At 41.0% G+C, this 27206-nt stretch overlaps 1 protein-coding gene across 1 annotated transcript in view; it reads left to right on the plus strand.

Annotated features, from left to right (window-relative positions):
- Nucleotides 1-27206, plus strand: part of Heatr6 (HEAT repeat containing 6) — a 44557-nt gene that overhangs the window by 12663 nt on the left and 4688 nt on the right. The window contains exons 9-17 of the mRNA XM_004664472.2: nt 1909-2086; nt 7714-7920; nt 14999-15098; nt 19398-19753; nt 20415-20537; nt 21582-21668; nt 23972-24106; nt 25167-25289; nt 26018-26142. Of these exons, the coding sequence (XP_004664529.2) occupies nt 1909-2086; nt 7714-7920; nt 14999-15098; nt 19398-19753; nt 20415-20537; nt 21582-21668; nt 23972-24106; nt 25167-25289; nt 26018-26142 (1434 nt within the window). The remainder of the gene's footprint in view (nt 1-1908; nt 2087-7713; nt 7921-14998; nt 15099-19397; nt 19754-20414; nt 20538-21581; nt 21669-23971; nt 24107-25166; nt 25290-26017; nt 26143-27206) is intronic.

Below are 27206 nucleotides of genomic sequence, written 5' to 3' on the forward strand. Positions count from 1 at the left end.
AGGTATGCTGTCCACCATTTTTTGAAAAATATTTTTATTTAGTTGCAAGTAGAGAGAAAGAATGGACATGCTAGGGCCTCTTGCCACTGCAAATGAATTCTAGATGTGTGAGCCTCTTTGTGCATCTGGCTTTATGTGGGTACTGGGGAATTGAACCTAGGTCATTAGACTTTGTGGGCAAGTGCCTTAACCACTTAGCCATCTCTCCAGCCCCTGTTGATCCTTTTTTTTTTTTAGGGCGCATCAGGGCCTCCAGCCACTGCAGTCAGACGCCAGATGCGTGCACCGTCTGGTGTGCATGTGCGACCTCGTGCAATTGCGTTACTTTGTGCATCTCGCTTACATGGGATCTGGAGAGTTGAACATGGGTCTTTAGGCTTCGAAGGCAAAGCTAAGCTATCTCTCCAGCCCATGTCCACATTTTTTTTTAAATTTAATTTTATTTATTTGAGAGAGAAAGCTCGCGAGGGCGCGTGCATGCCGGGGCCTCTAGCCCCTGCAAATGAACTCCAGATGCATGTACCATCTTGTGCATCTGGCTTATGTAGGTCCTGGGGAATTGAACCTGGGTCCTTTGGCTTTGCAGGCAAGTGCCTTAACTACTAAGCCATCTCTCCAGCCCCCATGTCCACCTTTTTTTGAGTCAGGGTCCCTCATTGTCCTGGAGCTCACCAATCAGGCTAGACTAGCTGGCCAGAGAGCTCTTGGGGTCTATCTATTTCCACCCTCCACCCCCACCCCAGAGCTGGGATGACAGGCAAGCACCATCACATTCAGCATTCTATGTGTATACTGGGGATCAAACTCAGATTCTCATGCTTGCAAGACAAGCGCTTTATTACTGGGCTCTCTCTACAGCCTGCTGCTTGCAATCTTGATCTGCTTTTGTTTCTTTCCCTCACAGATGCTTTTTTCTTGCCTTTAAATCTTGTTAGTCACTACTCATCTTCAGAATGAGCTCAGAAAGCAAGTTCTCTGGAAAACTCTCCAGCTCCCCCGACTCTGGCTTAGGTTTCCTCTCACCTGTGACCTGTCACCTGTAGCTTATATTTGGATCTGTTGTTATCATTGATAAGCTTGTCCAGCAGGGGCTTTGTGTGTGTGTGACACCTCAGCCCTGTGACCTACATAAAGTCATTCAGGGGATGTTTATTGAATGGATTGTGGATGCCCTGCAGTGTTTCATATCTAACACTGGTTTACTAATCAAAGTATTACACTCTTACTCTCTGTGTTTTTGTCAGCCTTAAACCTTGTTATAAGTAAATTGCTTTAATGTGTTTTGATCATATTTTGAAAAAAATCTTGAATATCATGGTAAGTTCTTTAGATAATATTCAGAATACTTTATTTCTCAATATATCATTTAATTGGGTAAAATAAGTAATATTTCATGTTTGCTTTTTTTTTTTGAACAAGGACCTTACTTTTGCCCAGTCTGACCTGGAATTCACTCTGGCTCCTGGCTGGCATTGAATTCATAGCAGTCTTCCTACTTTGGCCTCCCAAGTGTTATGTTTGCATTTTTAATTAAAAAAATTATTTTGATTCACTATGTAGTCTCAGACTGGCCTCGAACTCATGGTGATCCTGCTACCTCTGCCTCTCAAGTGTTTGAATTAAAGGTGTGTGCCACCATGCCCAGCTATGTTAGCATTTAAAAAATATATATTTTATTTATCTGAAAATAGAGAGAGAATGGATACACCAGTGTCCTCTAGCCACTGCAAATGAGCTCCACATACATGTGCTACTTTGTGCATCTGGCTTTACGTGGGCACTGGGGAATCAAACCTGGGCTGTTAGGCTTTGCAGGCCAGCACCTTAACTGCTAGCCATTTCTCCAGCCCCATATTTATATTAAAAAAAAAAAACTTTTAAAATCTTTTATTTCCCTTCCTGTGAAAGGTCATACCAAGCCAAAGTTCGCCAAGGAGCACTAGCTTGCTTTCTTTCTACTATAAAATCAATAGAAAAAAAAGTTCTGTATGGCTACTGGTCAGCCTTTGTTCCTGATACGCCTGAGCTTGGAAGCCCACAGTCTGTGTCCTTAATGACACTCACATTAAAAGATCCGTCTCCAAAGGTAAGAGCATTTAAAGTCTAAGCTTTATAATAGGAAGAGAAATTTAAATGTCTTTTTCTTTCTCTGCCCTCTTTGATAATCTCTGAATACTGCTTCTCTTAGTACTGTCCCAGGTTCTGACTTGAGATCCCTTAATGGGCAGGAAGAGAGTAGGGTTCAGTCATCTATGGATAACACCTTAAGATTGCATCCTTCCCCAGGACTTTCTTAAAGTCTAAGCACACTGAACTCTAACTGCTGTGTATCTTGTGAGCTCCACTAAGACTATGCCTCCCCTGTTATTTTGAAAATGTTGATTGCTGTGTTATTCATAATAAAAAAAATAGAAAATGGATTAACTCAGTAGAACATGGTGCATGATTATAAAGGACATACAAGGCTTAGAAAAGTCCCCATAGTGTTTTACAAAAGCACAAAATTATATATACATACATACATACACACACACACACACACACACACACACATATACACACACACATACATACATACACACACACACATTTCTTTTTTTAATATTTTTTGTTCATTTTTATTTTATTTTTTTATTATTTGAAAGTGACAGAGAGAGAGGGAGAGAAAGAGACAGAGAGGGAATGGGCGCACCAGGGCTTCCAGCCACTGCAAACGAACTCCAGATGCGTGCGCCCCCTTGTACATCTGGCTAACATGGGTCCTGGGGAATCGAACCTTGAACCAGGGTCCTTAGTCTTCACAGGCAAGTGCTTAATCGCTAAGCCATCTCTCCAGCCATACACACACACACACACACACACACACACACACACACACACACACATGCATACATACATATACATACACACATATTTCTAACAATGGGATCCTATTGTTTTCTTTGATTTTCCTTGCAAGGTATCCCATGGCTGATCAAGTATCTGTGTCTCTAGAAGTTAACTCTTAGCCAAGGAAGGAAGGTAGTCTACTGTTGGAGTTCTGTAACATTAATGAACATTTAAAAGTCATGCTAAATAGCATCTGGGTTTCTCAGGAACCCAACTACCCACTAAAAGTGAATAGTTTTAATTAAGCCTTTAGTACATTTTTCCCACTTTTAAGGTTCCTCCTTAAAAGGAGAGAGGTAATAATCCACAAGAGATTAGAATACACTGTGGTCATTTTCTTTAATAGCCTAATATTATATAAGAAAACTTCTAGAAGATGCTTATGTTAGCCTTAATCATACACAAAAAATTCTTGTGGTGTATTTCAGATACTCAGTATCCTAAGTAGTAAAGCCAACAGAAATTTGCAACTTGACTGAATCAATAATGAATGAGAACATGGGAGAAAATGGAAAATGAGTCGTGGCAATGAAGCCATTGAAGTAATTGAAAGGAAAACTACTGTAATGATTTTAAAATATATAGCTGAAGATTCTCCAGCTAGAGAGAACTGCCATCAGTGTCCAAGGAGATGGTGCTATGGGGCAAGTAGCAGCCTGAGTTAATCACCTACTGCAGCTGTCCCCCAAGGGGATGTGGGACATGTGAGTTTGGGAAAACAGAAGCTGTGAGGTCATATCTGATGAAAATGAATTGAAATAATTTTCACATTTTTAGTTTTAAAATATTTATGTTTGACTTAAAGTGCCAAGAAAATGATATGTAGCAGTCTTACCCACCCCATTGGTTCATTACTGCTATTTAAGTAAATATGCTGGTTTTAAGATACAGTGAGGAAAAGCTGTGGAACTTCCTTTGGCAGATTTCCTGGATATAGTGCAAAAGCCTTTGAAAGTCTGATACAGACAGAGAAATGAGTCATGCTTCTTAAAGAGAAAAAAAAAAAAGATGAGAGAAATGATTAAAATGAGTTGAATATAATAACAAATAAAATTACTGTATTCAAGGGATGTTTACTAAATATTAGCTTGGAATTACCCACAGTGAGACTTAGAGCAAACGTCTGGTGGGTTTGATCCCCAACACTCAGTACTTGCACAAAACCAAAGAAGAAAACTCAATACCCTAAAATACATGGACTCTCAATAGTGCCACCCCAGCCAACTTGATCACCCTTCCACAATTATTTTGGGGCCGTACACATAAAACAGAGGAACAACTTAAGAGTGGGCTATCTCAATAAGCATTTCTTTTTTTTTTTTTGTGATTTTTCAAGATAGGGTCTCACTCTAGCCCAGGCTCGCCTGGAATTCACTATGAAGTCTCAGGATGGCCTCGAACTTACAGCAATCCTACCTCTGCCTCCCGGGTGCTGGGATTAAAGGCACGTGCCACTATGCCTGGCTTCAACAAACATTTCTTTTTTGTTGTTGTTTTCTCTTTTTTTTTTTTCCTTTTGTTTATTTGAGAGAGAAAGAAGCAGATAGAGAGAGAGAGTGGGCATACCAGGGCCTCCCGCAAATGAACTTTAGACACATGCGACCCCTTGTGCATTTGGCTTACATGTGTCCTGGGGAATTGAACCTGGGTCCTTAGGTTTTGCAGGTAGACACCTTAACCACTAAGCCATCTATCCAACCTGTTTTTGTTTGTTTGTTTGTTTGTTTGTTTTTGAGGTAGGGTCTCACTGTAGTCCAGACTGACCTGGAATTTACTATGTAGTCTCAGACTAGCTTCTAACTCACAGTGATCCTCCTACCTCTGCCTCCTGACTTCCGGGATTAAAAGTGTATTCCTGGCTTCAACAAACATTTCTCTTACATTCTTAAGTAAAGACAGGTCTAGAGCTAAAGAGATTGCTCAGCAGTTAAGACCCTTGCCTGCAAAGCCAAAGGTCCAGGACCTACATAAGCCTGATGCACAAGATGGTGCATGGTGCATGTGTCCAGAGTTTGTTTGCAGTGGCTGGAGGCTATGGTGCACCCAATTCTCTCTCTCTCTCAAATAAATAAATAAAAATATATTTTTTAAATAAACAGTCTATTTTGTTAATAAAACTGCCAAAACTATGTCCAAGGGGTGAAACAACACAGTATAGAAGCTAAGCACACATGGTGCAGGTGGAGATTGAAAAGTCTGACATTTATCATAGTAAGTAGACAGTGAAACAACAAAGGACGCTTCCGGAACACTGCACCCTTATAGTGTGCTTGCACTTCGGGGCGGGGTGTGGAAAGTGTCAGTTAGAACTAGCAGGCAGGATGATAAACACGGATACGTGAACAGCTGACACCAAATTTATGGCAGATTCAGTGTCATAAGTAAGTACTTGATCACAACAAAGATAGGATAAACAGGATTTAACAGGAATTAACGTTACTGTGACAAAAATGATTTTGCTATATATATTTTTATACCTTGGTGGGAAGAATATAATTTAAATGACATTTCTTTTGTTCCCATCTGTGATTATGGGTATTTTCCCTCTTAGGGTACCATAGTTAATTGAGCAAGTTTTTTTTGTCTTTCTGAACATTAGTTTATTTCTTTCTCCAACTTGATTTTTCATTTTGGAGGGTTTGTGAGTTGCTGGAATTGGGATTTTGAATTGCCTTTTAAAGAAATGACGGTTTAGCATAACACCTGTCTTTTTCCACTCAGACCAGCCATCTAGTCAGCAATTGGCAAACTACAGCCTGTAGACCAAACCTAGCCCATGTACCGACTGTTTTTTATGACCTTCAAATAAGACCTTCACTTTTAAATGCTTTATTGTTTGTTGTTTTTGGTGGTTGAGGTAGAGTTTCACTCTAGCTCAGACTGACCTATAATTCACTATGTAGTCTCAGGGTGTCCTCAAACTCTTGGCTGTCCTCCTACCTCTGCCTCTTGAGTGCTGAGATTAAAGGTGTGCGCCACCACGGCTGACTTAGTTTTTTTAGGTTTTTGAGTTAGGGTCTTGCTCTAGTCCAGACTGACCTGGAATTCACTATGTAGTCTCATGCTGACCTCACACTCACAGTGAACCTTCTTCTTCTGCCTCCAGAGTGCTGAGACTAAAGGCGTGAGCCACCATGTCTGACATTTTTTTTCAATGATCAAAAGAAGAATAAAATGTCATGCATTGTGAAATTACATGGAAGTTGGGATGCATGGGCCATAAGTAAGGTTTGGGACAGAGTGGCCACATGTGTTCTTTCATGGAGTGTTGTGCTACCAAAGCTGCCTTGTATGTCCTGACAGAAACTCTGGCCTGAAAAGTCTAAAATGCAAACTACATACTGCTGGCCCCTCAAAGAGAAAGTTCACCAGCTCCTGGTGACCATTCTTTGTGGTCCCATGCTTCACACATGTAATTCCCCATACATTGTCAGTGTTTAGCTTAATTCTGAAAGCTCATGCTGCCCACTCGACCTGATTTCCACAGCAGTACATCTTTGCCATGTTACTGTTCCACTTTTCAAAAGGCCAGCAGAAGCTATTTGATACTTGGGTAGGTTGAAAGCGTTTTGAATAACCTTCTTCATGTTAAAGTCAGATTTGCTTTGTAGTGTGTAAAGATTTAGTTACATACTAGAAAAGCAACGTGGATTCCCTGCTTACAAGAAATATGACCTGAAAGGGTTTCGTTGGTATTGCTAGGTGAGTTGGCCAAAAAGGGCACAGTATTATTCAGTATTAGTAGATAAGTAGATCTGCAGTTATTTCTTAGATTCCATTTTGCCTAAAGTGGCTTTCATTTATTTCCTTTTGTAATTATGTGTGTACATGCATATAAAGTCCAGATGACAACCTCAGGTGTCATTCCTCAAGTCCCCTGTCTGCTGTTTTTGAGACAGGATCACTCATTGGCCTAGGACTTGTAATGTAGGCTAGACTGGCTGGTCAGTGACCTGCAGGTCCATTCACCTGCCTCTTCCTGCCCTGCGCTGGGATGGCAAGGACACTATTGCAGTTTTTACATGGACGCTAGGATCAAACTGAGGTCCCTGTGCTTACATGGCCTAACACTTAGCCAACTGAACTATCTCCTGACTCCTCATTCCTTATTTTTTTGTTCCACAGAATCATCAGAATACCAATTGCAAGTAACTCTTTAACCTTATAAAGAAATTCTGAATGCAGTGACCCTTTTCCTGACATACAGCATTTCATGACAAAGGTGTACTTGCTTCCTTTTCCATTCATGATATTATACTTAATAGTGTTCCTTCCTTTATCCAATATGCTCACTGCAAGCAATGGTATCTCCTATACCTAAAAGTATATCTAAATGTTGGGTTGTCAGTGGTGAATACACTCAAAGGTCCTAATGTCCTTCCTAACACTGAGCTCTCAGATCTTCACAGCAGACTGAGTGGATTATGCCCAGGATTTTAACATAAAGCAAACTCTAGGTGTGCGTACTTTTTCTCCCTACAGATGATATATATAGTTCTGTCTTTTTAGTTGATCTCATGCTTGGCTGTCTGGGCCTCTAACCTTCAAATGATTCTCATACTGAAGATTCCACACTTTTGTGCTATGGTGTTGGAAGACTTGCTATAAGAAAACCTAATGGCAGTCTGATTTCAGAATTTGTTTGTAGCTGTGGGTTGAAAATGGCCTAATTCATTGCTGCCTTCAGGACCTGATAGATACTCTACTGCCTTTATTCTCCTGATTAAGATGGTGCTAGATATTTTGAAAATTAAATATATAAAGGAAGAAGGGAAATTGGTTCCTGATTGTTCACTGATCGTGTGAATCATGCTGTATTTTCAGACACGTGCCTGCGCTCTCCAAGTTTTGTCTGCCATCTTAGAAGGCTCAAAGCAATTTCTTTCCGTTGCTGAAGACACCAATGACCATAAAAGGGCTTTCACTCCCTTCTCGGTGACAATTGCTTCGAGCATTAGGGAGCTGCACAGGTGCCTTTTGTTGGCTTTGGTGGCAGAGTCGTCTTCTCAGACCCTTACCCAGATTATTAAGGTAAGTTACCTGAAGTCACCTGAAGGCTCCAAACAGGCCTTCTGGGTTTTGGTTTTGTATAACATTTTATGTAGTCTAAAAGTTACTTGAACTAAAAATATAAGTAATAATTTCAATCAAGATGCCCTGATTGGAAGTCTGCCTGCTTTTCCAACCTAACCTCAAATCTCTGTATATCCGAATCAGTGATTAACTAAAAGTACTACTTCAACTTTGGTCTTAAACTGCTAAAGTATTGTTTGAAACAAGTTTTTTTTTAATAATTTATTTATTTTTTATTAACAACTTCCGTGATTGTAAACAATATCCCATGGCAATGCCCTCCCTCCCCCCACTTTCCCCTTTGAAACTCCGTTCTCCATCATATCCCCTCCCCATCTCAATCACTCTCTCTTTTATTTTGATGTTATGATCTTTTCCTCCTATTATGATGGTCTTGTGTAGGTAGTGTCAGACACTGTGAGGTCACAGATATCCAGGCCATTTTGTGTCTGGAGGAGCATGTTGTAAGGAATCCTACCCTTCCTTTGGCTCTTACATTCTTTCCACCACCTCTTTCACAATGGACCCTGAACCTTGGAAGGTGTGATAGAGATAATTGCAGTGCTGAGCACTCCTGTCACTTTGTCCCAGCACCATGATGCCTTCTGAGTCATACCAAGGTCACTGCCATCTGAAAAGAGAAGGCTGTCTACCAAAAGTGAGAGTAGCTTTAATATATGGTATGAGCATTAAGAGAAGTGCTTACCTGGCAGTTTGATGAGCATAGTATATACATTTAGCCAGCCAGCAGCAGCCATTACACCCCTAGGGCTCATGACTACCCCTGTTTTAGGTTTTCAGTATCAGGAATGTATTCTCTCCCATGGAGCAGGCCTCCAGTCCAGTTAGAGGGCAGTTGGTTTCAACCATGACAGACGTGCCACTATCGCACCCGTTGGCTTATTTGGCCTGGCTGGCCAAATAGAAGGCTTGCAGTGTCCACTGTTGAGTATCTTCACTGGTGATTTCTCTCTCTCCCATTGAATTGCATGCAGAATGGCTTCTTCCAGCTTCTGTCAGCTGGTCTACATGGAGGAGGTTATCAGCTCAGTTCCAGCAGGATTTCTCAGTGGCCTTGCAGCCCAAGTATGTGGAGTCTTCAGCAATAGGGTCTTATCATCGATTCCTGGTGGGAAACCACGGGCTTTGGCAATGGCCTATAATGTTTTGGTGGCATCAGGGACCTCCCTGGCCAAAAACTCACTGGAAGGTATCCTGTCCCCAGCACTGAAAATTTTATAGTAACAATCTATGACTCCCTAGTGTCCCATTGTCCAAAAAAGTAGATTTCCATATGATTTACTTATATCCTCTTAGATTTTGATTAGCCCTCCCTCCACCTTTCCTTCACTCATTCTCTTCCCTTGACCTCACTTAGGCCTTTTCACTCCCATTAATCTAGTCTTCTACTTACATATATACAATACCATCCTATTAAGAACGCTCCTCCCTTCCTTTCTCTTCCTTTTATGTCTCCTTTCTAGATTACTGGCCTCTGGTACTGAGATTTCTTCCTACTCACAGAGAAGTACAATCATCTATAGCTAGGATCCACATATGAGAGAGAACATGTGACGTTTGACTTTCTGGGCCTGGGTTACCTCACTTAGTATAATCTTTTCCCGATCCATCCATTTTCCTGCAAATTTTATAACTTCATTTTTCTTTACCGCTGAGTAGAACTCCGTTGTGTAAATGTGCCATATCTTTGTTATCCACTCATCAGTTGAGGGACATCTAGGCTGGTTCCATTTCCCAGATATTATAAATTGAGTGGCAATAAACATGGTTGAGCACGTACTTCTAAGGAAATGAGATGAGTCCTTAGGATATATGCCTAGGAATGCTATAGCTGGTTCATATGGTAGATCTATTTTTAGCTGTTTTAGGAACCTCCACACTGATTTCCACAACGGCTGGACCAGGTTGCATTCCTACCAACAGTGTAGAAGGGTTCCTGTTTTTCCACATCCTCGCCAGCATTTATGGTCATTTGTTTTCATGACGGTAGCCAATCTGACAGGAGTGAGATGGAATCTCATTGTAGTTTTAATCTGCATTTCCCTGATGACTAGGGATGTAGAACATTTTTTTAGATGTTTATATGCCATCTGTATTTCTTGTTTTGAGAACTCTCTATTTAGTTCCATAGTCCATTTTAATTGGTTTGTTTGATTTCTTATTATTTAATTTTTGAGTTATTTATATATTCTAGATATGAATCCTTTATCAGATGTATAGCTGGCAAAGATTTTTTCCCATTCTGTAGGTTGCCTCTGCTTTATTCACAGTGTCCTTTGCCGTATAAAATCTTTTTAATTTCATGAGGTCCCAGCAGTTAATCTGTGGTTTTATTGCCTGAGCACTTAGGGTTATATTCAGAAAGTCTTTGCCAAGACCAGTATGTTGAAGGGTTTCCCCTACGTTTTCCGCTAGCAGTTTCAGAGTTTCAGGTCTGATGTTAAGGTCTTTAATCCATTTGGACTTAATCCTTCTACCGATAAATATCCAGTTTTCCCACCACCATTTGCTGAAGAGGTTGTCTTTTCTCAAATGAGTATTTTTGGCATTTTTGTTGAATATCAGGTGGCTATAGCTACCTGGACTTACATTAGGGTCCTGTTCCATTGATCTACACATCTGCTTTCGTGCCAGTACCATGCTGTTTTTGTTACTATGGCTCTGTAGTATAGGTTAAAATCAGTTATGGGGGGCTGGAGAGATGGCTCAGTAGTTAAAGTGCTTGCCTGCAAAGCCTAAGGACCTGGATTCAGTTCTCCAGTACCCACATAAAGCCAGATGCGCAAGGTGGCATATGTCTCTGGAGTTCATTTGTAGTGGCTAGAGGCCCTGGAACATCCATTTTCTCTTCCTCTATCTGCCTCTTTCTCTTCCTCTCTAATAAATAAATAAATAAACAATTTTTAAAAATCAGGTATGGTGATACCACCAGCTTTATTTTTGTTGTTCAGTATTATTTTAGATATTCGAGATTTTTTTGTGATTCCAAATGAATTTTTGGATTGATTGCTGTTTCACTTCTGTATAGAATGCCATTGGAATTTTGATGGGGATTGCATTAAATGTATAGATTGCTTTTGGTACGATTTCCATTTTCACAATATTGATTCTTCCCATCCAGGAACAAGGGATTCTTTTCCATTTCCTAGTGTCTTCTGAAATTTGTCGCTTGAGAGTTTTAAAGTTTTCATTGTAGAGGTCCTTTACTTCCTTAGTTATGTTTATTCCAAAGTTTGTTTTTTTTTTTTTTGATGTAATTGTGAATGGGAGTGATTCTCTGATCTCCTCCTCTGTGTGTGTATTGTTAGCATATAGGAAGACTACTGATTTCTGTGTGTTTATTTTATATCCTGCTACATGGCTGTAGGTGTTTATTAGCTCTACCAATTTGCTGGTAGAGTCTTTAGGGTCTATGTATAGAATCCTGTCATCTGCAAATAATGATAAGTTGATCTCCTCCTTTCCAATTTGTATCCCTTTTATGTGTGTTTCTTGCCTTTTTGCTATGGCTAAGACTTCCAGTACTATATTAAATAAAAGTGGGGACAATGGACATTTAGGCCTGGACTTTTTAGTTGGGAGATTTTTGATAACTGCTTGGATCTCCACACTTGTTATAAGTCTATTTAAGTGGTTAATCTCATCTTGATTTAATTTAGGTAGGTCATATAAACCAAGGAAATCATACAGTATATCCCTGTGATTTTTTTTTTTTTTATTTCCCTGGTACCTGTTGTGATGCTGCATTTTTCATCTCTAATTTTAATTTGTGTCTCTTTGTTCTTTCTTTTGGTCAGATTTGCTAAGGGTTTATCAATCTTGTTTAGCCTTTCAAAGATCCAACTCTTTGTTTCATTGATTCTTTGGATTTTTGTTTTTTTCTCTTTGGTTTCTATTTCATTAATTTCGGTCCTAATCTTTATTATTTCTTCCCTTCTACTTATTTTCGGTTTGCCTTGTTCTTCCAAGGCTTTAAGGTGAAGCATTAGGTTGCTTACTTGAGACCTTTCTAATTTCTTAATATAGGCTTAAAGCTATAAATTTCCCTCTTAGGACTGCCTTCATTGTGTCCCAAAGGTTTTGGTATGTTGTGTTCTCATTATCATTTGACTTTATGAATTTTTTGATTTCCTTTGTGATTTCTTCATTGACCCATTCATCATTTACTAGTGTATTGTTTAGTTTCCATGATTTTGTGTATGCTCCCTCTATAGCTTTTCTTGCTATTGATTTATTTGATTCCATTGTGATCAGATAGAATGCAAGGAATTATTTCAGTTTTCCAGTATTAAGATTAGCTTTGTGTCCTAATATATGGTCTATTTTAGAGACTGTTCCATGTGCTGCTGAAAAGAATGTGAATTCTGCAGCATTTGGATGAAATGTCCTATAGGTATCCATTAGGTCCCTTTGTTCTATGACCTCATTTAATCCAGATGCCTCTCTGTTTATTTTTTGCCAGGATGGCCTGTCAATTGATGAGAGTGGGGTGTTGAAGTCACCCACTACAACTGTGTTTGGGGTTATCTGTGACCTTAGTTCTAATAGCATTTGTTTGATGAACTTGGGGGCCCCCATGTTAGGTGCATATATGTTTAGGATTGTAATGTCCTCCTGTGGGAGTATGCCTCTAATCAATATAAAGTGACCTTCCTTATGTTTCTTAACTAATGTTGGACTGAAGTCTACTTTGTCAGATATTAGGATAGCAACCCTGCTTGTTTTCTAGGCCCATTTGCTTGAAACACTGTTTTCCCACCTTTACCCTAAGATAGTGTTCATCCTTTGTAGAAAGGTGAGTTTCTTGGAGGCAAAAAATTGAAGGATCCTGCTTTTTAACCTAGACAAACCTATGTCTTTTGGTTGGGGCATTGAGACCATTGATATTAAGAGATATTATTGAAAGGTGTATATTTTTACCATTTTTTGTAGTTCTTCCAGTTTTACCTTTGCTCTTTTGTATTAAATAGTATTTGAGTATGATTTGTTTTTTCCAGGTTCCTTGTATTTGTGCTTTTTTTTTTTTTTCTCTTCAGCATGGAGGATTCTTTCAAGTATTTTCTGTAGAGCTGGTTTTGTCTTCAAATATTCCTTTAACCTGCTTCTGCTGTGGAATGTCCTTATTTCTCCATCTATTTGAATAGATAGATTTGCAGAATAAAGTAACCTTGGTTGACAGTTGTTATCTTTCAGAACTTGGAATACATCACTCCAAGCCTTTCTGGCTTTTAAAGTTTGTGTTGAGTAATCTGCTGTGATCCTGATGGGCTTGCCTTTGTAGGTAACTTGATTTTTCTGTCTGACTGCTTTCAATATATTTTCTTTGTTTTGTAAGTTTGGTAGTTTAATTATAATTTGGTGAGGAGAGGTTCTTTCCAGGTTTTGTCTGGTGTTCTAAAGGCTTCCTATATGTACATTGGCACCTCTTTCCCAATTTGGGGGAAGTTTTCGTCTATGATTTTGTTGAAAACACCTACTATGCCTTTGGAGTGAAATTCTGCTCCTTCTACTATACCCTGAATTCTTATGTTTGATCTTTTCATAGTGTTCCGAATATCTTCAAACTCCCATTCATTCTTTCCTATTAGTTTGTCTTTCTCTTTGTTGGACTGTATTTGGTTTTCTGTGTCTTCTTTGATTCCTTTGAGTTCATCTTTCATTCCTTTATTTTCCTCTTTAACTTCTTTGAACATATTTATAATCATTCTTTTGAAATCTTTCTCAGGCACTTTCTCTAAATCATTCTCATTGGAGGTCATTTCTGATGCATTAATACTTTTTGGAGGATTTATATTGTCTTGATTTTTGGTGTTTCTTGTGTAATAATGTACATATTTTTGCATCTTGGATTAATTTAATCGCTTAGCTTATCTAATTAGCTGCAGTATTGTTAGATATATCAATCAATCTGATGTTATATGTCTTCAGGGTGGGAGGTTAAGGTGCTAGGTGTGGCTCTTAAGACTCTCAGAGTAACTACAAAAGTGACCCTAGATGTTGGGTTTGCCTGCTATGAGAGTATTCATGTAGGCTTAGTGGAACAAAATACAGGCAGATTCTAAATTTTAACTAAATAGTGTACACATTCAATGAAAACCAGCACAGAGTATTTATGCAAGAGTAGATATTATGACAACCAGGTCCTTTAACAAAGTCACAGTCCCGTAGGATGTATGTGGCTCCACACCCTTAATCCTGTTAACTAGAAGGCTAATATTTCTGGTCTGTTGGTGGTTCCAAGCCAGCTTGTGACCAAGTGAAACCCTTCCTTAATGAACCATAGAAGAGGAAACAAAGGCACTATAAATCAGGAAGCAACAAATGACAAGCCCAAAATATAGCTTATTTAAGAATGGCAAATCTGACCATCCATCCAACTTAACATGTAATTTATCCTGATATGGAAGGTGCATTTAGCACTTCTGGCTCAGGCCTATATGCCAGGCTTATTTGGCAGGTCCTGACCTGGTATAATCCCAGTTACCTTTTGGGATGCTGGCTCTAGTTCTCACGCTGGTCCATGTGATTCTCTGCCTCATGAGCTGTTCCTCTGTTGGTCGCTGTGGTCCTCCCTTCACATTTCTTGAGTTTGTACGGAGGCCCGTGTGAGTGGAAAATCCCCTCACCTGGCTTTTCCTGCGGCTTAGGCCAAGCTTGCAGCTGTGGTCCCACAGACCTGCTGCCGCCGCTGCTGGAGCCGCTTCTGCCTGCTTCCATGGGCTCTAGACACTGTGGATCTCTCCTGCTCTGCTGTTGTTGGTAATTTCTTATACACTTCACTTATTAGTAGAAAAGTGCATTTTGCTGGTTGTTGTTGTTGTGTTTCTTTTCCTCCCCTAGGCTGCTTTGGCGTGGTTCCTACATCGCCATCTTAACCAGAAGTCCTCAAACAAGTATTTTTTAAAAGACTGATTTTCATTAAGCACAAAGATGTTGTAAGCTAAATGCTGTGAAAGTATGTTTGTGTGTGTGGCCTAGCCAGGCCTCTTGATGAGCTATTTGTTATATTTCTTAGTGCCTTGCAAATCTTGTATCAAATGCTCCTTACAACCGCCTGAAACTCAGCCTGCTGACCAAAGTCTGGGACCATATAAAGCCTTATATCCGTCACAAAGGTTAGTAATATTTTTAAACTAATTGCCTCTTTATATGAAATGCAAATTACTAGTAAAAAAAAGTAAGCATTCAGAGCATTTCTACAGCTCTTAGAAATCTGCTTATTCTCAGCTTTTCAAGGTATCAGCTATTGCTTAAATCCCAATTTAAAAAAAAATATTTTATTTTATTTATTAGAGAGAGAGAGGCAGATAGAGAGAGAGAATGGGTATGCAAGGGCCTCTAGCCAGTGCAGTCAAACTCCAGATGCAGCACCACCTTGTGCATCTGACTTACATGGGTACTGGGGAGACAAATCTAGGTCCTTAGGCCTCACAGGCAAACACCTTAACTCCTGAGCCATCTGTCCAGCCCTAGAATCCCTTTTTTTGAGGCAAGCCCAACAGACTGGCCTTTTTTTTTTTAATGAGAGAGAGAGAAAGAAATGGTGTGCCAGGTCCTCCAGCCACTGTAATTGAACTCCAGACGTGTGTGCCACCTTGTGCTCATGTGCGACCTTGCGTGCTTGCGCCACATTGTGCATCCGGCTCACATGGGCTCTGAAGAGTCAAACATGGCTCCGTAGGCTTTGCAGGCAAGGGCCTTAACTGCTAAGCCATCTCTCTAGCACTAGCATCCCCCAACCCCTCCCCTTTTTTGTTGTTTTTTTGAGGTAGGGTTTCACTCTAGCCCAGGCTAACCTGACCTGGAATTAACTGTGTAGTCTCATGGTGGCCTCAAACTCATGGTGATCCTCCTACCTCTCCCTCCTGAGTGCTGGGATTAAAGGGGTGTGCCACCCGCTTAGAATCCCATTTTTTAAAAATATTTATTAGAGAGAAAGAGGACGGGTATGCCAGGGCCTCTAGCCACTGCAAATGAATACCAGATGTGTGTGCCACCTTGTGCATATGGCTTTATATGGGTAGTGAGAAATCTAGTCCAGGTCTTTAGGCTTTGCAGGCAAGCATCTTAACCACTACACCATCTCTCCAGCCCCTAGAATCCCATTTTTAACTTCTTAAGCTTCAACAGAATGAAATGAATGGAGAATTAACTAAAGTTTGGTGCTTATCTCTTCAGTGTTTCAGGACAGTGAACAAAGTGAACCTTCAGATTAAGAGTAAGCCAGTACAGGTGGTCCTTAATCATTATCAAGTGTGCAGTAATGAATTAAAGTGTGTAATTATTTAGGGATAGGTATAGTCTGGCAAGAGGGAGGGAAGATAACCTCTATGGATAAAAAGCTGAATTTCAAAAGCCTGACTTTAACATTATCTCTGAAGTTTGGATAAAATCCTAGAATGTCAAGTCTCTACTAACCACAATGTTCTTGTATTTCTTTTTTTTTTTTTTTTAATATTGTATTTATTTATTTGAAAGAGAGGAGGTAGAGAGAGATGGAGAAAGAGAGAGAGAGAGACAATGGACACACAGGGCCTCTAGCCACTGCAAATGAAGGTGCATATGCCACCTTGTGCATTTGGCTTTATGTGGGTCCTGACTGATTCAGACACTGTGTGTGTGTGTGTGTGTTATGAACACCTGCCTTTAGGGTGTTTTTTTCTTTATTTGCAGGATTTCAGATCAGACTCACTCTGATGAGATTTTTCATTTAAAATTGCAGACTAAGAAGGTAGTTTAAATGTTTACTGTGAGGTTGTGGAAGGATGCTGACCCTGGTATCAATAGCCCCACTCTTATTTCTGCCATCCTCATAGTTATAAATGAGAGACTGGTGGGTGAACCACGTTCTATACAATCCTTAGAAAGTCCTGCCCTAAGATACCACATGAATGATAAAAATAAAATCAAGAACTCAAGTCTCCTGGCTCACTCTCTGCTCATTCAACTGTACCTGTGTTTCTTTATTTCTGTCATCAGCCAAGGGGGATGGGCCCTATCTGAAGAGTCCCTTTTGAGTGTTGGACTTTGTACTCTCATAACATTTCATTAATAAAGTGTTCAGACTCTGAAGTGCTTAGGTGAAATCTAACAAAATATCTACAAGGTTTATATGAAGACTTCTAAAACTGACTTTCACCTTTCAGAGTCAAAGAACTGATTAAGTAGATATTCCATGTTCATGGATTGGAAGACTCAGTATCATCAAGATGTCAGTTCATCCCAGCTTGACCTATAGACTCAGAGCAGTCCCAGTTATCCCAGAAAGTTATTCTGTAGAGTATCAACGGATTCTAAAGCATATAAGGCAAAAGGTCTGGAATGAGTAACAGAGTAAGGATAAAGAACAACAGTGCTGGGTAGGGGTCTAGCTCAGTAGTAGAGCATTTGCCTAGAGAGTGTTATCAGCAGCACTGTGGGGCAAAACAGGAGAGAGTGAAATAAAGACCAAAGACCTACTGTAAAACTGCAATAATCAAGACAGTATAGAATTGAAATAAATATATATATTTATATATATAATATATATATATTTATATATTATATATATATATATATATAGAGAGAGAGAGAGAGAGAGAGAGAGAGAGAGAGAGAGAAATGGGTATACCCACATTTTTAAAATCAGCTATCACAAAAGAAGGAAGCTAACTCTTCAACAGATGAGGCTGAGAGTGAGGCATCCACATGCACCGAACTAAATCTGGACACAGACTTCAGCCTTTTCTAAGTCCTGGGTTCGTTCATGTTTCTGCATTAATTGTATTTTGTTATTATGTCACTTTAGTGTTTTGGGGTTGGTTGGTTTTGAGATAGGGTCTCTATGTGTAGCCCAAGTTGCACACAAATTTATAATCATCCTGCCTCAGCCTCCCACTGGCTGAGCTTTTTGGTGTATAACACCATGGTTCTTCAACACCTGGCTTCTTCAGTCTTCTTAAATCTGGAAGCCCACACCTTTTCTTGCTTTTGTTTTTGTTTTCCATAATACTGATGTTCAGATACTCCTAGTCAGTTGTCTTAAAGAATGTCTAATGTCAGCTTGTTTCTTTAGGATACTGTCCCATATTTCCTATGAACTGGAATTAGAAGTTTAATTAAACCTAATGTTGAAAGATCTAGTAATTTATTATTTATTTATTTATTGTTTTGTTTTGTTTTATTTTTTTAGAGGAAGGATCTCACTAGAGCCAGGCTGACCTGGAATTCACTATGGAGTCTCAGGCTGGCCTCAAACTCATGGTGATCCTCCTACCTCTGCCTCCCAACTGCTGGGATTAAAGGCGTGCGCCACCACACCTGCAGATCTAGTAATTTGTATTAAAATTTTTAGTAGCTTACAAAGAATTAAGTTTCATTGTGGTATTTTCATGCAAATTTTGGTTCTCTTCCCTCCTCTTTTCCCATCCCCACTGATGCCTTCACAACAACTTAGCCTCCATTCTTTATTTTTTTAAACATATTTTATTTATTTATTTGAGAGAGAGGATGGGTGCACCAGGGTCTCCAGCCACTGCAAATGAACTCCACATGCATGTGTCCCCTTGTGCATCTGGCTTATGTGGGTCCTGGAGAGCTGAACCTGGATCCTTTGGCTTTGTAAGCAATCACCTTAACCACTAAGCCATCTCTCCAGCCCTTTTTTCTGTTTTTTTGAGATAGGGTTTCACTGTAGCGCAAGCTGACCTGGAATTCACCCTGTAGTCTCAGGGTGGCCTTGAGCTCATGGTGGTCCTACCTGTGCTTCCTGGGTGCTGGGATTAAAAGTGTGTACCACCATACCCCCCCCCCTTTTAGCTCCTTTTTGCTTTCACAATGCATGCTTTCTCTTGGCTTGACCCCCCCCCCCTTCTCAGCACCTGTGTTCTACTTGTGTGGTCCCTATCTAGACTCATAGACCATGTGATCTAGCAATTTTATAAAATTTCATTGATTTATTTGAGAGAGAGAATGGGCACACCAAGCCCTTCTGCCACTGCAAATGAATTCCAGAAGCATGTGCCATGCTGTGCATCTGGGGAATTGAACACAGGCCATCAGGCTTTGCAAGCAAGTATCTTTAACTGCTGAGCCATCTCTAGCCCTAGCAATTTTTAATTGCTGGCAGGGATAATTCCAATTTTACTGTTTTTTTGAGAGACAGAGAAAGAGGCAAAGAGAGAGAGAGATCGAATGGGCACGCCAGGGCCTTCAGCTGCTGGAAACAGTCTAGTGTCATGTGCTCCTTTGTGGCACATGTGCGACATTACATGTTTGTGTCACTGTGTATCTGGTTACACAGGACCTGGAGATTCTAACATGAGTTCTTAGGCTTCACAGGCAAGTGTTTTAACCACTAAGCCATCTCTCTAACCCGACTACAATTTTTATAATAGTGGCTCCTGTGATGATAGGCTCTGACTTTCTGTTGACAGATGTTAATGTTCGTGTGTCTAGTCTCACGCTATTGGGAGCAGTGGTATCCACTCACGCCCCCCTGCCTGAAGTGCAGCTACTTCTGCGACAGCCCTGCTCATCTGGGCTCGGCAATAGCGACTCAGCAACTCCTCACCTCAGCACTCCTGACTTGTGGAAGAAAGTCCCTGCAGGCCCCTCTTTGGAAGAAGCATCACTTGGCTCGCCTAAAGGCTCTTTCGAGCCCTGCTGGCTCATCCGACTGTGCATTTCCACTGTGGTGCTGCCCAGGGAAGATTCCTGCTCAGGTAGCGATGCTGGCTCTGCAACAGGAAGCACCTATGAACCATCTCCCATGCGACTGGAGGCCCTACAGGTATTTTCTCCTGTCTCGGAGGAAGTAATCATTTCTTCTTCAGAGATAATATAACACTTTAGGGGCAGATGGATGGTTTAGGGGACATTCTTGGTAGTAAAATGTCAGAGTCACTCCTGTTCTTCTGTTGTCAACTCTTACACTCACTCAAGTATTGCATGACAGCCACGTATAATGGTAATTCTGAACAGATTGCACTGTTAGGTTGTGACTTCTGCAACTTGAAGCTGATTTTATTTAAATTCTTTCTCATCTTGCATATGCTTAGTGAAACAAAGTAATTGTTCCTTCAAAGGAACACACACCTAGATAAGTGTTGCTTCTTTCTTCTGTGCTCAGAGCTGATCTGTGGAGGCTACTGCTAAATGTCTGTATAACACTGAACACATCCTTTAACCTTTCAGCCTTGCTTCCTTCAGCTGTAAATTCAGTTAATGCCTGCATCAAATAAAATTCTGAGACTGGATTGATATGATATTACTGAAACACAATCATAAATGAGTGAAGTGTCATAAAGATGATGTTAGTCCTAAGATAGGTTATAATTGATTTTGTTTCATTTAGCCCCAGACTAAGGACCCTGCTCAATGAGCGACTTCTGAAATATCAAACCCTTTTCTTTGCTTCAGATGGCAGAGTTAATTACTCATTCTCTTTGTAGGTTTTGGCTCACCTGGCAAGGGGCTACTTCTCAGTGGCTCAGCTGTACTTGATGGAGCTTGGTGAGGTGATTTGCACATGCATGGGTGAAGTAAACCCATCTATTCAGCTTCATGGCATGAAGGTAATTTTATTAAGAGCTACATAGGGGGCTGGAGAGATGGCTTAGTGGTTAAGTTCTTGCCTGTGAAGCCTAAGGACCCCGGTTCGAGGGTCGGTTCCCCAGGTCCCACATTAGCCAGATGCACAAGGGGGCGCACGCATCTGGAGTTCGTTTGCAGAGCCTGGAAGCCCTGGCACACCCATTCTCTCTCTCCCTCTATCTGTCTTTCTCTCTGTGTCTGTTGCTCTCAAATAAATAAATAAATAATTTTTTTTTAAAAAAGCTACATAGGTTTCCAGCTGGGTGTGGTGGTGCATGCCTTTAATCCCAGCACTAAGATGGCAGAGAGGTAGGAGGATCACCATGAGGTCAAGGCCACCCTGACACTACATAGTGAATTCCAGGTCAGCCTGGGCTAGAGTGAGACCCTACCTTGAAACACCCCCCAAAAAAAAGCTACGTAGGTTTCTTCTGACATTTCTTTTTTTTTTTTTTTCCTTACTTTATTTATCTATTTATTTGAAAGAGAGAGAAAGCTGCAGGGAGAAGGAGAGAGAGAATGGGCACTCCAGGGCCTCCAGCCACTGCAAACAAATTCCAGACACTTGTGCTCCCTTGTGCATCTGGCTTACATGGGTCCTGGGGAGTCAAACTGAGGTCCTTTGGCAAATGCCTTAACCACTAAGCCATCTCTCCAACCCACTTCTGACATTTCTTAAAGTAGTTTCAGGTAGGAAAGACATATCCCTTTCTTCAGTTCTTCCATATAAGCCTCCAGATTGATTTAGTAACAAATAAAAAACACATAGCTATTGATTTTATTCCCTGAAAGAATGCCTGTGATGGAAGTTCATGAGAAAGAAGAAAGATCAATTAGAAATTAGTTTTCCTCATGGTAGACTGTGTATATGTTTGGAGGTTGTTTAAAAAAAAGTTTTTTGTTTTTTTTTTAAAAAAAGAAAGTCCTTTTCCTATTGATTTATGGTGATCAAAAAACTGAAGTGAAATTGTTTGTGATTTCCATAGTCTCGTGCCCTGCTTTGACAGCATTTCTTCTCTTGGCAGCTGCTGGAAGAATTGGGTACAGGCTTGATTCAGCAGTATAAACCAGATTCGGGCACAGCCCCTGATCAGAGGATACCCATCCACCTGGTGAGCATGTGTCTTAACTTTCCTTAGTGTAACAGTGTGGGTTTATTTTGAGGCTCCATGGTAAAGCAGAGTAGATAATGTTTCTTCCAGTATCAAAAACTAGTGTATAATCTAGCATGACATGAAACAAACCTGGATAGGTTTTATCTGTAATTTGACATGTGGCGGGATTGTATGTAACACACAGCTCATGATAATAAGCAGTATTTGTTTATTATAACCTAATTTGGTTGCTCAGTCTGCCCAAGAGACAAACTAGAGTGGTGGGAAGGGCCAAAGAGTTTGAGTCAAAAGTATGGAATCAGGTTTGGGGAACATGGCTTAATAGGTATATGAGTATATGTATATGATTATATGTATAGCTTCCTCTTTGTAAACAGGAATAAAATCCTTAAATCACGAAAAATGCAAAAAAAAAAAAAAAAATAGAATAAAATGTAAAGGGGCTGGCCCCTGATAGATGTTTAGTGAGTGTTAATTCCTTGTGATCTAAGTCCTTCCCCACATGGCTCCTAGTAAATATCTGTGATCTCAGGCTGTCATAATTGCCCACCCACTGTGCCAGTTCTTTGGATGAGACGTGTAATCCCATCGTAAGAGATGTCTACTTAGTGCCAAAAGCAGAACCTGCCTGTGTTCATGATGTTTTCTCCTTCACTCCTCCTCATCGACCCTTGCAGGGAGATGAGCCGAGTTTTACTACTAGATAGAACATAGTTGGAATCCAAACTTCTCTTCTTGCCAGTGACTGTGGACAAACCTCATAACTGTCTACACCTCTAGAGAAGATGCAGACTTTAAGCATTACCTGTCTGTAGCCAACTAATAAATTAACCCTAAGCACATAGCAGCTTAAAACCACATACATTTATTGTCTCATTGGTCTCTGGGTCAGGATTGGAGCTGCTGAGCCATGTAGCTTTGGTGGAGGTCTCCTGAGTGGTCAGGATGTGTCACTCAGGCCTGCAGTCAACTGCAGACTTGCTAAGCCTTGGAGGATCTCCCAGGGTGGTCCACTCATGGAACCAGGAAGTTGTGATGGCGGTTGGCAGATGACTTACTCAGTTCTCCTCTACCTGAGGACCTCTCCTCAGGATGGTTCTGATATCCTGTTGACATGGCAACCAGCTTCCCCATAGCAAGGTCCAAAAGAGAGAAGGCAAAAGCTGTAGTGCGTTCTGTGGCCTGGCTCTGGAGTTTCACGCTGTCTTTTCCATATCATCCCAGGTCAGCTCTATTCAGTATGGGAGGGGACTACACGGAGGGATAAGAATGAGAAAGTGAGAATAAAGGTGGTGTACTCTGGAGGTGGCAGCCATCCTGGCCATCCATTCTTGTGGACTGGAGTAGGCAGGGCCTAGACTAAGTTTCCAGGACCTGCGTTAAGTGGAAGACAGAACCAGTGCATGAATCCAAGACCAAGTCCATGGAACAAAAACATGGAGACACCAGAATTAAAATGCATGTGAAATTCCAGGGTTTTAGAGAGCATTGGAAGGGAGCTTCATATGCCTACCTGAGTGGCTTTAAAGGAAGGTAATTCTTCCAAGGGCTGGAAATAGAGCCTGCTGCCCAAGGTAAGGACGTCCAGCACGTAGTTAGGGCTAGGAACTTTGTACACAGTGTTGAACTGTATTATCATAGACTGTCTTTGTCCTGTGCAGTTGAGGAGGAGCCAAAGCTTAGTCAATGAAGTCATCCACCCAAGGTTGCCGACAGGAAGAGAGAGGAAGTGGCAGAGGGATTCAGTTCCACTTCTGCCCCTGATTCTTTGACTAGAGCACATAGCCTCTTGGTTGGTCAGGGGCCCTAGGCCCACATGAGATCAAGCTGAAAGAGCACTGGCTACATCCCAGTTGATGTGGGGTCTCATTGACCCCTGCTGCTGGCTACCAGTTTCATTATGTCTGTGTGCCTCTGTTTTCTTGGTGAAACTAGAGGTGGTGATACAATATTCCTTTAGTTGTGCTGGAGGTTAAAATGAGGATAAACACTTAGGACAGTGCCTGGCCTGTGCTGAGCTATGATGAACAGCTGCTTCTGCTGTTTTGTTGCTGCCATCTTCATCTTCCTCATTACATTTCTGCGCTTCTATTGCACGATAGTCTCCTAATCAATAAAATGTAAATGTTTGACCGGTTATTTCTGAAGTTCTTTTCATCCCTGTAGAAGACCAATGAAAGCACTTATAAATAGCTACTACTTTAAGGAAACACGTTCCATTACCAAGGCCGTATTTGGTTGTCTTGGCTTCATTGGTTCCATGAGTCTTGTGCTGCATTTTCACTGTGCTTTGGTTCCAGGTGGTGATGTTCTGGACTGTGATGCTGAATGGGCCCTTGCCTCGAGCCCTCCAGAGCTCAGAGCACCCGACGCTCCAGGCAAGCGCCTGCGATGCCCTGTCTTCCATCCTGCCAGAGGCTTTCAGCAGTCTGACGGTAACTCAGCCATGTTTCCTTCCCTTCAAACCCTGTCTTGAGCAGCAGGGCTTCAGTTGATGCTTTTTGTTTTCTTTTGAAACATTTCTCTAAAGAAAAGAAACGAGTTTGGACTGAGGGCAGTGGGGTGGCAGATGGGACAACATGAAGTACAGCCTTGATCTGCCGGGAAAGCTGTGTTCTGTGTGCTGGAGAAGACAGGTCGGGGAGTGAGCAACACAGCTTTGAAGACAGGTTTCCTATCTAGTTAAAAAGACTTGGGTCCAAATCCTCACCATTCCACTGTCTCGGTCTTTGACTGTCTTAACTTCTCTAAAACATAGTGTCAGCCTCCAGGTAGGAGTCACATGAGAAAAGTACGTGAACATCCGTAGGGCTCAACACGTAGCATATTTTTGCCTTCGCCAATCTAGATGCCTGTATAATATACTACTACAAGCTAGGTGCTTCTAAACAACTTCAGTGTGTTTCTAACAATTCTGGAGGCTGGAAGGTTCTAAGATTAAGGAACCCACAGATTTGGTGTCTGGTGAGGGGACAGTCCCTTCCAGGTCATAGGGTGGCAGGAGAAAGGTAGATCTCTGGGGCCTCATTTATAAGCACACCAATGCTACTAATCATCCCGAAGTCCCTATCTCCTCATACCACCTCCTTTTGGGTACAAGTTTTAAATATGAATTTGGGATTGGCACAAACATTAGCCAGTCTTCAAACTGCTCTTTTTCTTTGGTCCTTAGTAACATTTGCATCTGTGCATACTATATAAATCAGCTTTTGTAATGGAGGCAGCTTTAATGAAGAAGAGGATAAAAATAACCTGAGTCACATGGCTGCAAGATTAAGTGTGACACTTGCTATGTGTGCCTTATCAGAGTGGGTGCGCAGTTGCCTGCCCAAGTGTCCAGGCACCTTCCTTTGCTGGAGTAGCCACGAGGTCACAGTGAAGTTCAGCTCCTCAGTACGGCTTTAAACACGGATACTTCTTTCACAGTCTTCTGCGGAGGACTTGGCCTCTCAGTCTGTCAGCCTCATTTCTCCTTTGTGAACCCCTTCCTTGCAGAATGACAAGCAGATGTTGTGCATCACGATGCTGCTCGGCCTGAATGACAGCAAGAACCACTTAGTGAAAGCTGCAACCTCGCGGGCCCTTGGCGTCTACGTGCTTTTCCCCTGTCTTAGGCAGGTCAGAGGGAGCCTAAGGGCCCTCCGTGACACTGTAGAGCCTGTACTGTTGGTGCTGCGCTGCTGTGTGTGTGTGTGTGTGTGTGTGTGTGTGTGTGTGCGCGTGCGTTTCTCATTTGGACAGTAAAGCAAATTGTTCTGCTTTGTAATCTGATTTCCTTAATTGCTGTTAAATTATGGCCACACTTTAACACGTTGCCTGGGACTGTAGTGTACAGTAAATGTTAAAATTAATGAACAATTGAATAAAAATGAAATAGGGCCATGACCATGTGATAGCACTAATTTAGAAAGCCCATACAGGCTTTACTAAGAAAGCAGAAAAGTTATCCTTCATGATCTGTGCAAGTTACCTTACAGAGAAGTGTGTAGGGAGTGAAACGTGTTTTGGAAATGCTTTTATTATCAGAACATTGTGTGCAGGAGAGGAAATCAACCCATGCACAGAATTCAGAGAGAACTGACATGGACCAGGTTTTAAGGTGTTCACAATCTAAAGGCTCCTTGGCTGTCCATGGCATATACCCCAATGATAACAGGGCTCCATTGGGGATGCATTGAGTACCCAAATTGTTGTATTCAAGAATACTACATTGATTAAGTAAATGAATGTCAATTTCCAAATTAAAATTTCCAGTATAGTCTTATAGCTTTATGTGAAAATAAATTTGAGTTCAAAAGCAGCAGTGTGAACTCCTAATGTAATGTAGTGTTGGGTTTACCTTACAGGATGTCATATTTGTTGCGGATACAGCCAATGCCATCTTGATGTCACTTCAAGATAACTCTCTGAATGTTCGCGCCAAAGCAGCTTGGTCCCTGGGCAACCTGACAGACACTCTGATTGTCAACATGTACGCAACTCAGTTTGTTTCCCAGGGTGACTCCTGAAATGGAAGGTTTCACCTTGTTATGACAGAATTACACCTATATTATACAATCCTACTGCTTTGTTTTATTTAATAAAGTTAGTAAGTTCTTAATATATCTTGGAAATATGTTAAGATACATATTTTTAAAATACCTATGTTGAATAATATATCTATATTATAGAAAATAAAAGATAGAAATACAAGCCCTTAGTGATAGCTTACCTGCTTTTCAAATGTAGTGTTTGCCAAGTGTGGTGGCACACACCTTTAATCCCAGAACTCGGAAGACAGAGGCAGGAGGATCGCTGTGAGTTTGAGGCCACCCTGAGACTACGTAGTGAATTCCAGATCAGCCTGGGCTACAGTGAGACCCTGCCTCAAAAGAAAAAAGTAGTATTTGTATGTTTTTCAAGTAATATTTTCGTAGGTTAGAAAAATTCAAGCAGTACAAGGAGTATTCAGTATACATTGTCCCCTCCCCCACCCCTACCACCCCACTCACATCCCCAGAGGTGACTTGTTACTTCTGCACTAGTGTCTTGCCTTTGTTAGTTCTGTATAGGAGACATGTATCAGTAACGTATGTAAGCATTCTCTATTGCTGAATTTTTTAAAATAACTTTTATTTTACTTGAGAGAGACAAATCATGGATGTGCTGGGACAGACAAGCTTGACACCCGCACCACTATGAGTGCCCTTACGTGGGTACTGGTAACGAGCCTGGGCTGGCAGGCTGTACAGTCACTTCAGTCACTGAGCTGTCTCCTCAGTTCCTATCACATCTTGTAATAAATCCTTGCAGTACATGGTCTGCATGTACTACATGTGATGAGTTCTTAACCATTCCTCTATTCCTAAGCACTTCATTCAGTCTTGTAGGCTTCTGTGTGTAGTGAATGTTTTTGTGCATGACATGTCCATTTTGAGATTACTCTTTTGGCTTAATTCCTAAATGTGGAACTACTGGATCAAAACCTGGCTGTGTGGTGGAAAGAATGTAAGAGCCAAAGGAAGGGTAGGATTCCTTACAACATGCTCCCTCCAG

This window comes from Jaculus jaculus, chromosome 9, assembly GCF_020740685.1.
Source record: "Jaculus jaculus isolate mJacJac1 chromosome 9, mJacJac1.mat.Y.cur, whole genome shotgun sequence".
In the NCBI taxonomy this organism is placed as follows: Eukaryota; Metazoa; Chordata; class Mammalia; order Rodentia; family Dipodidae; genus Jaculus; species Jaculus jaculus.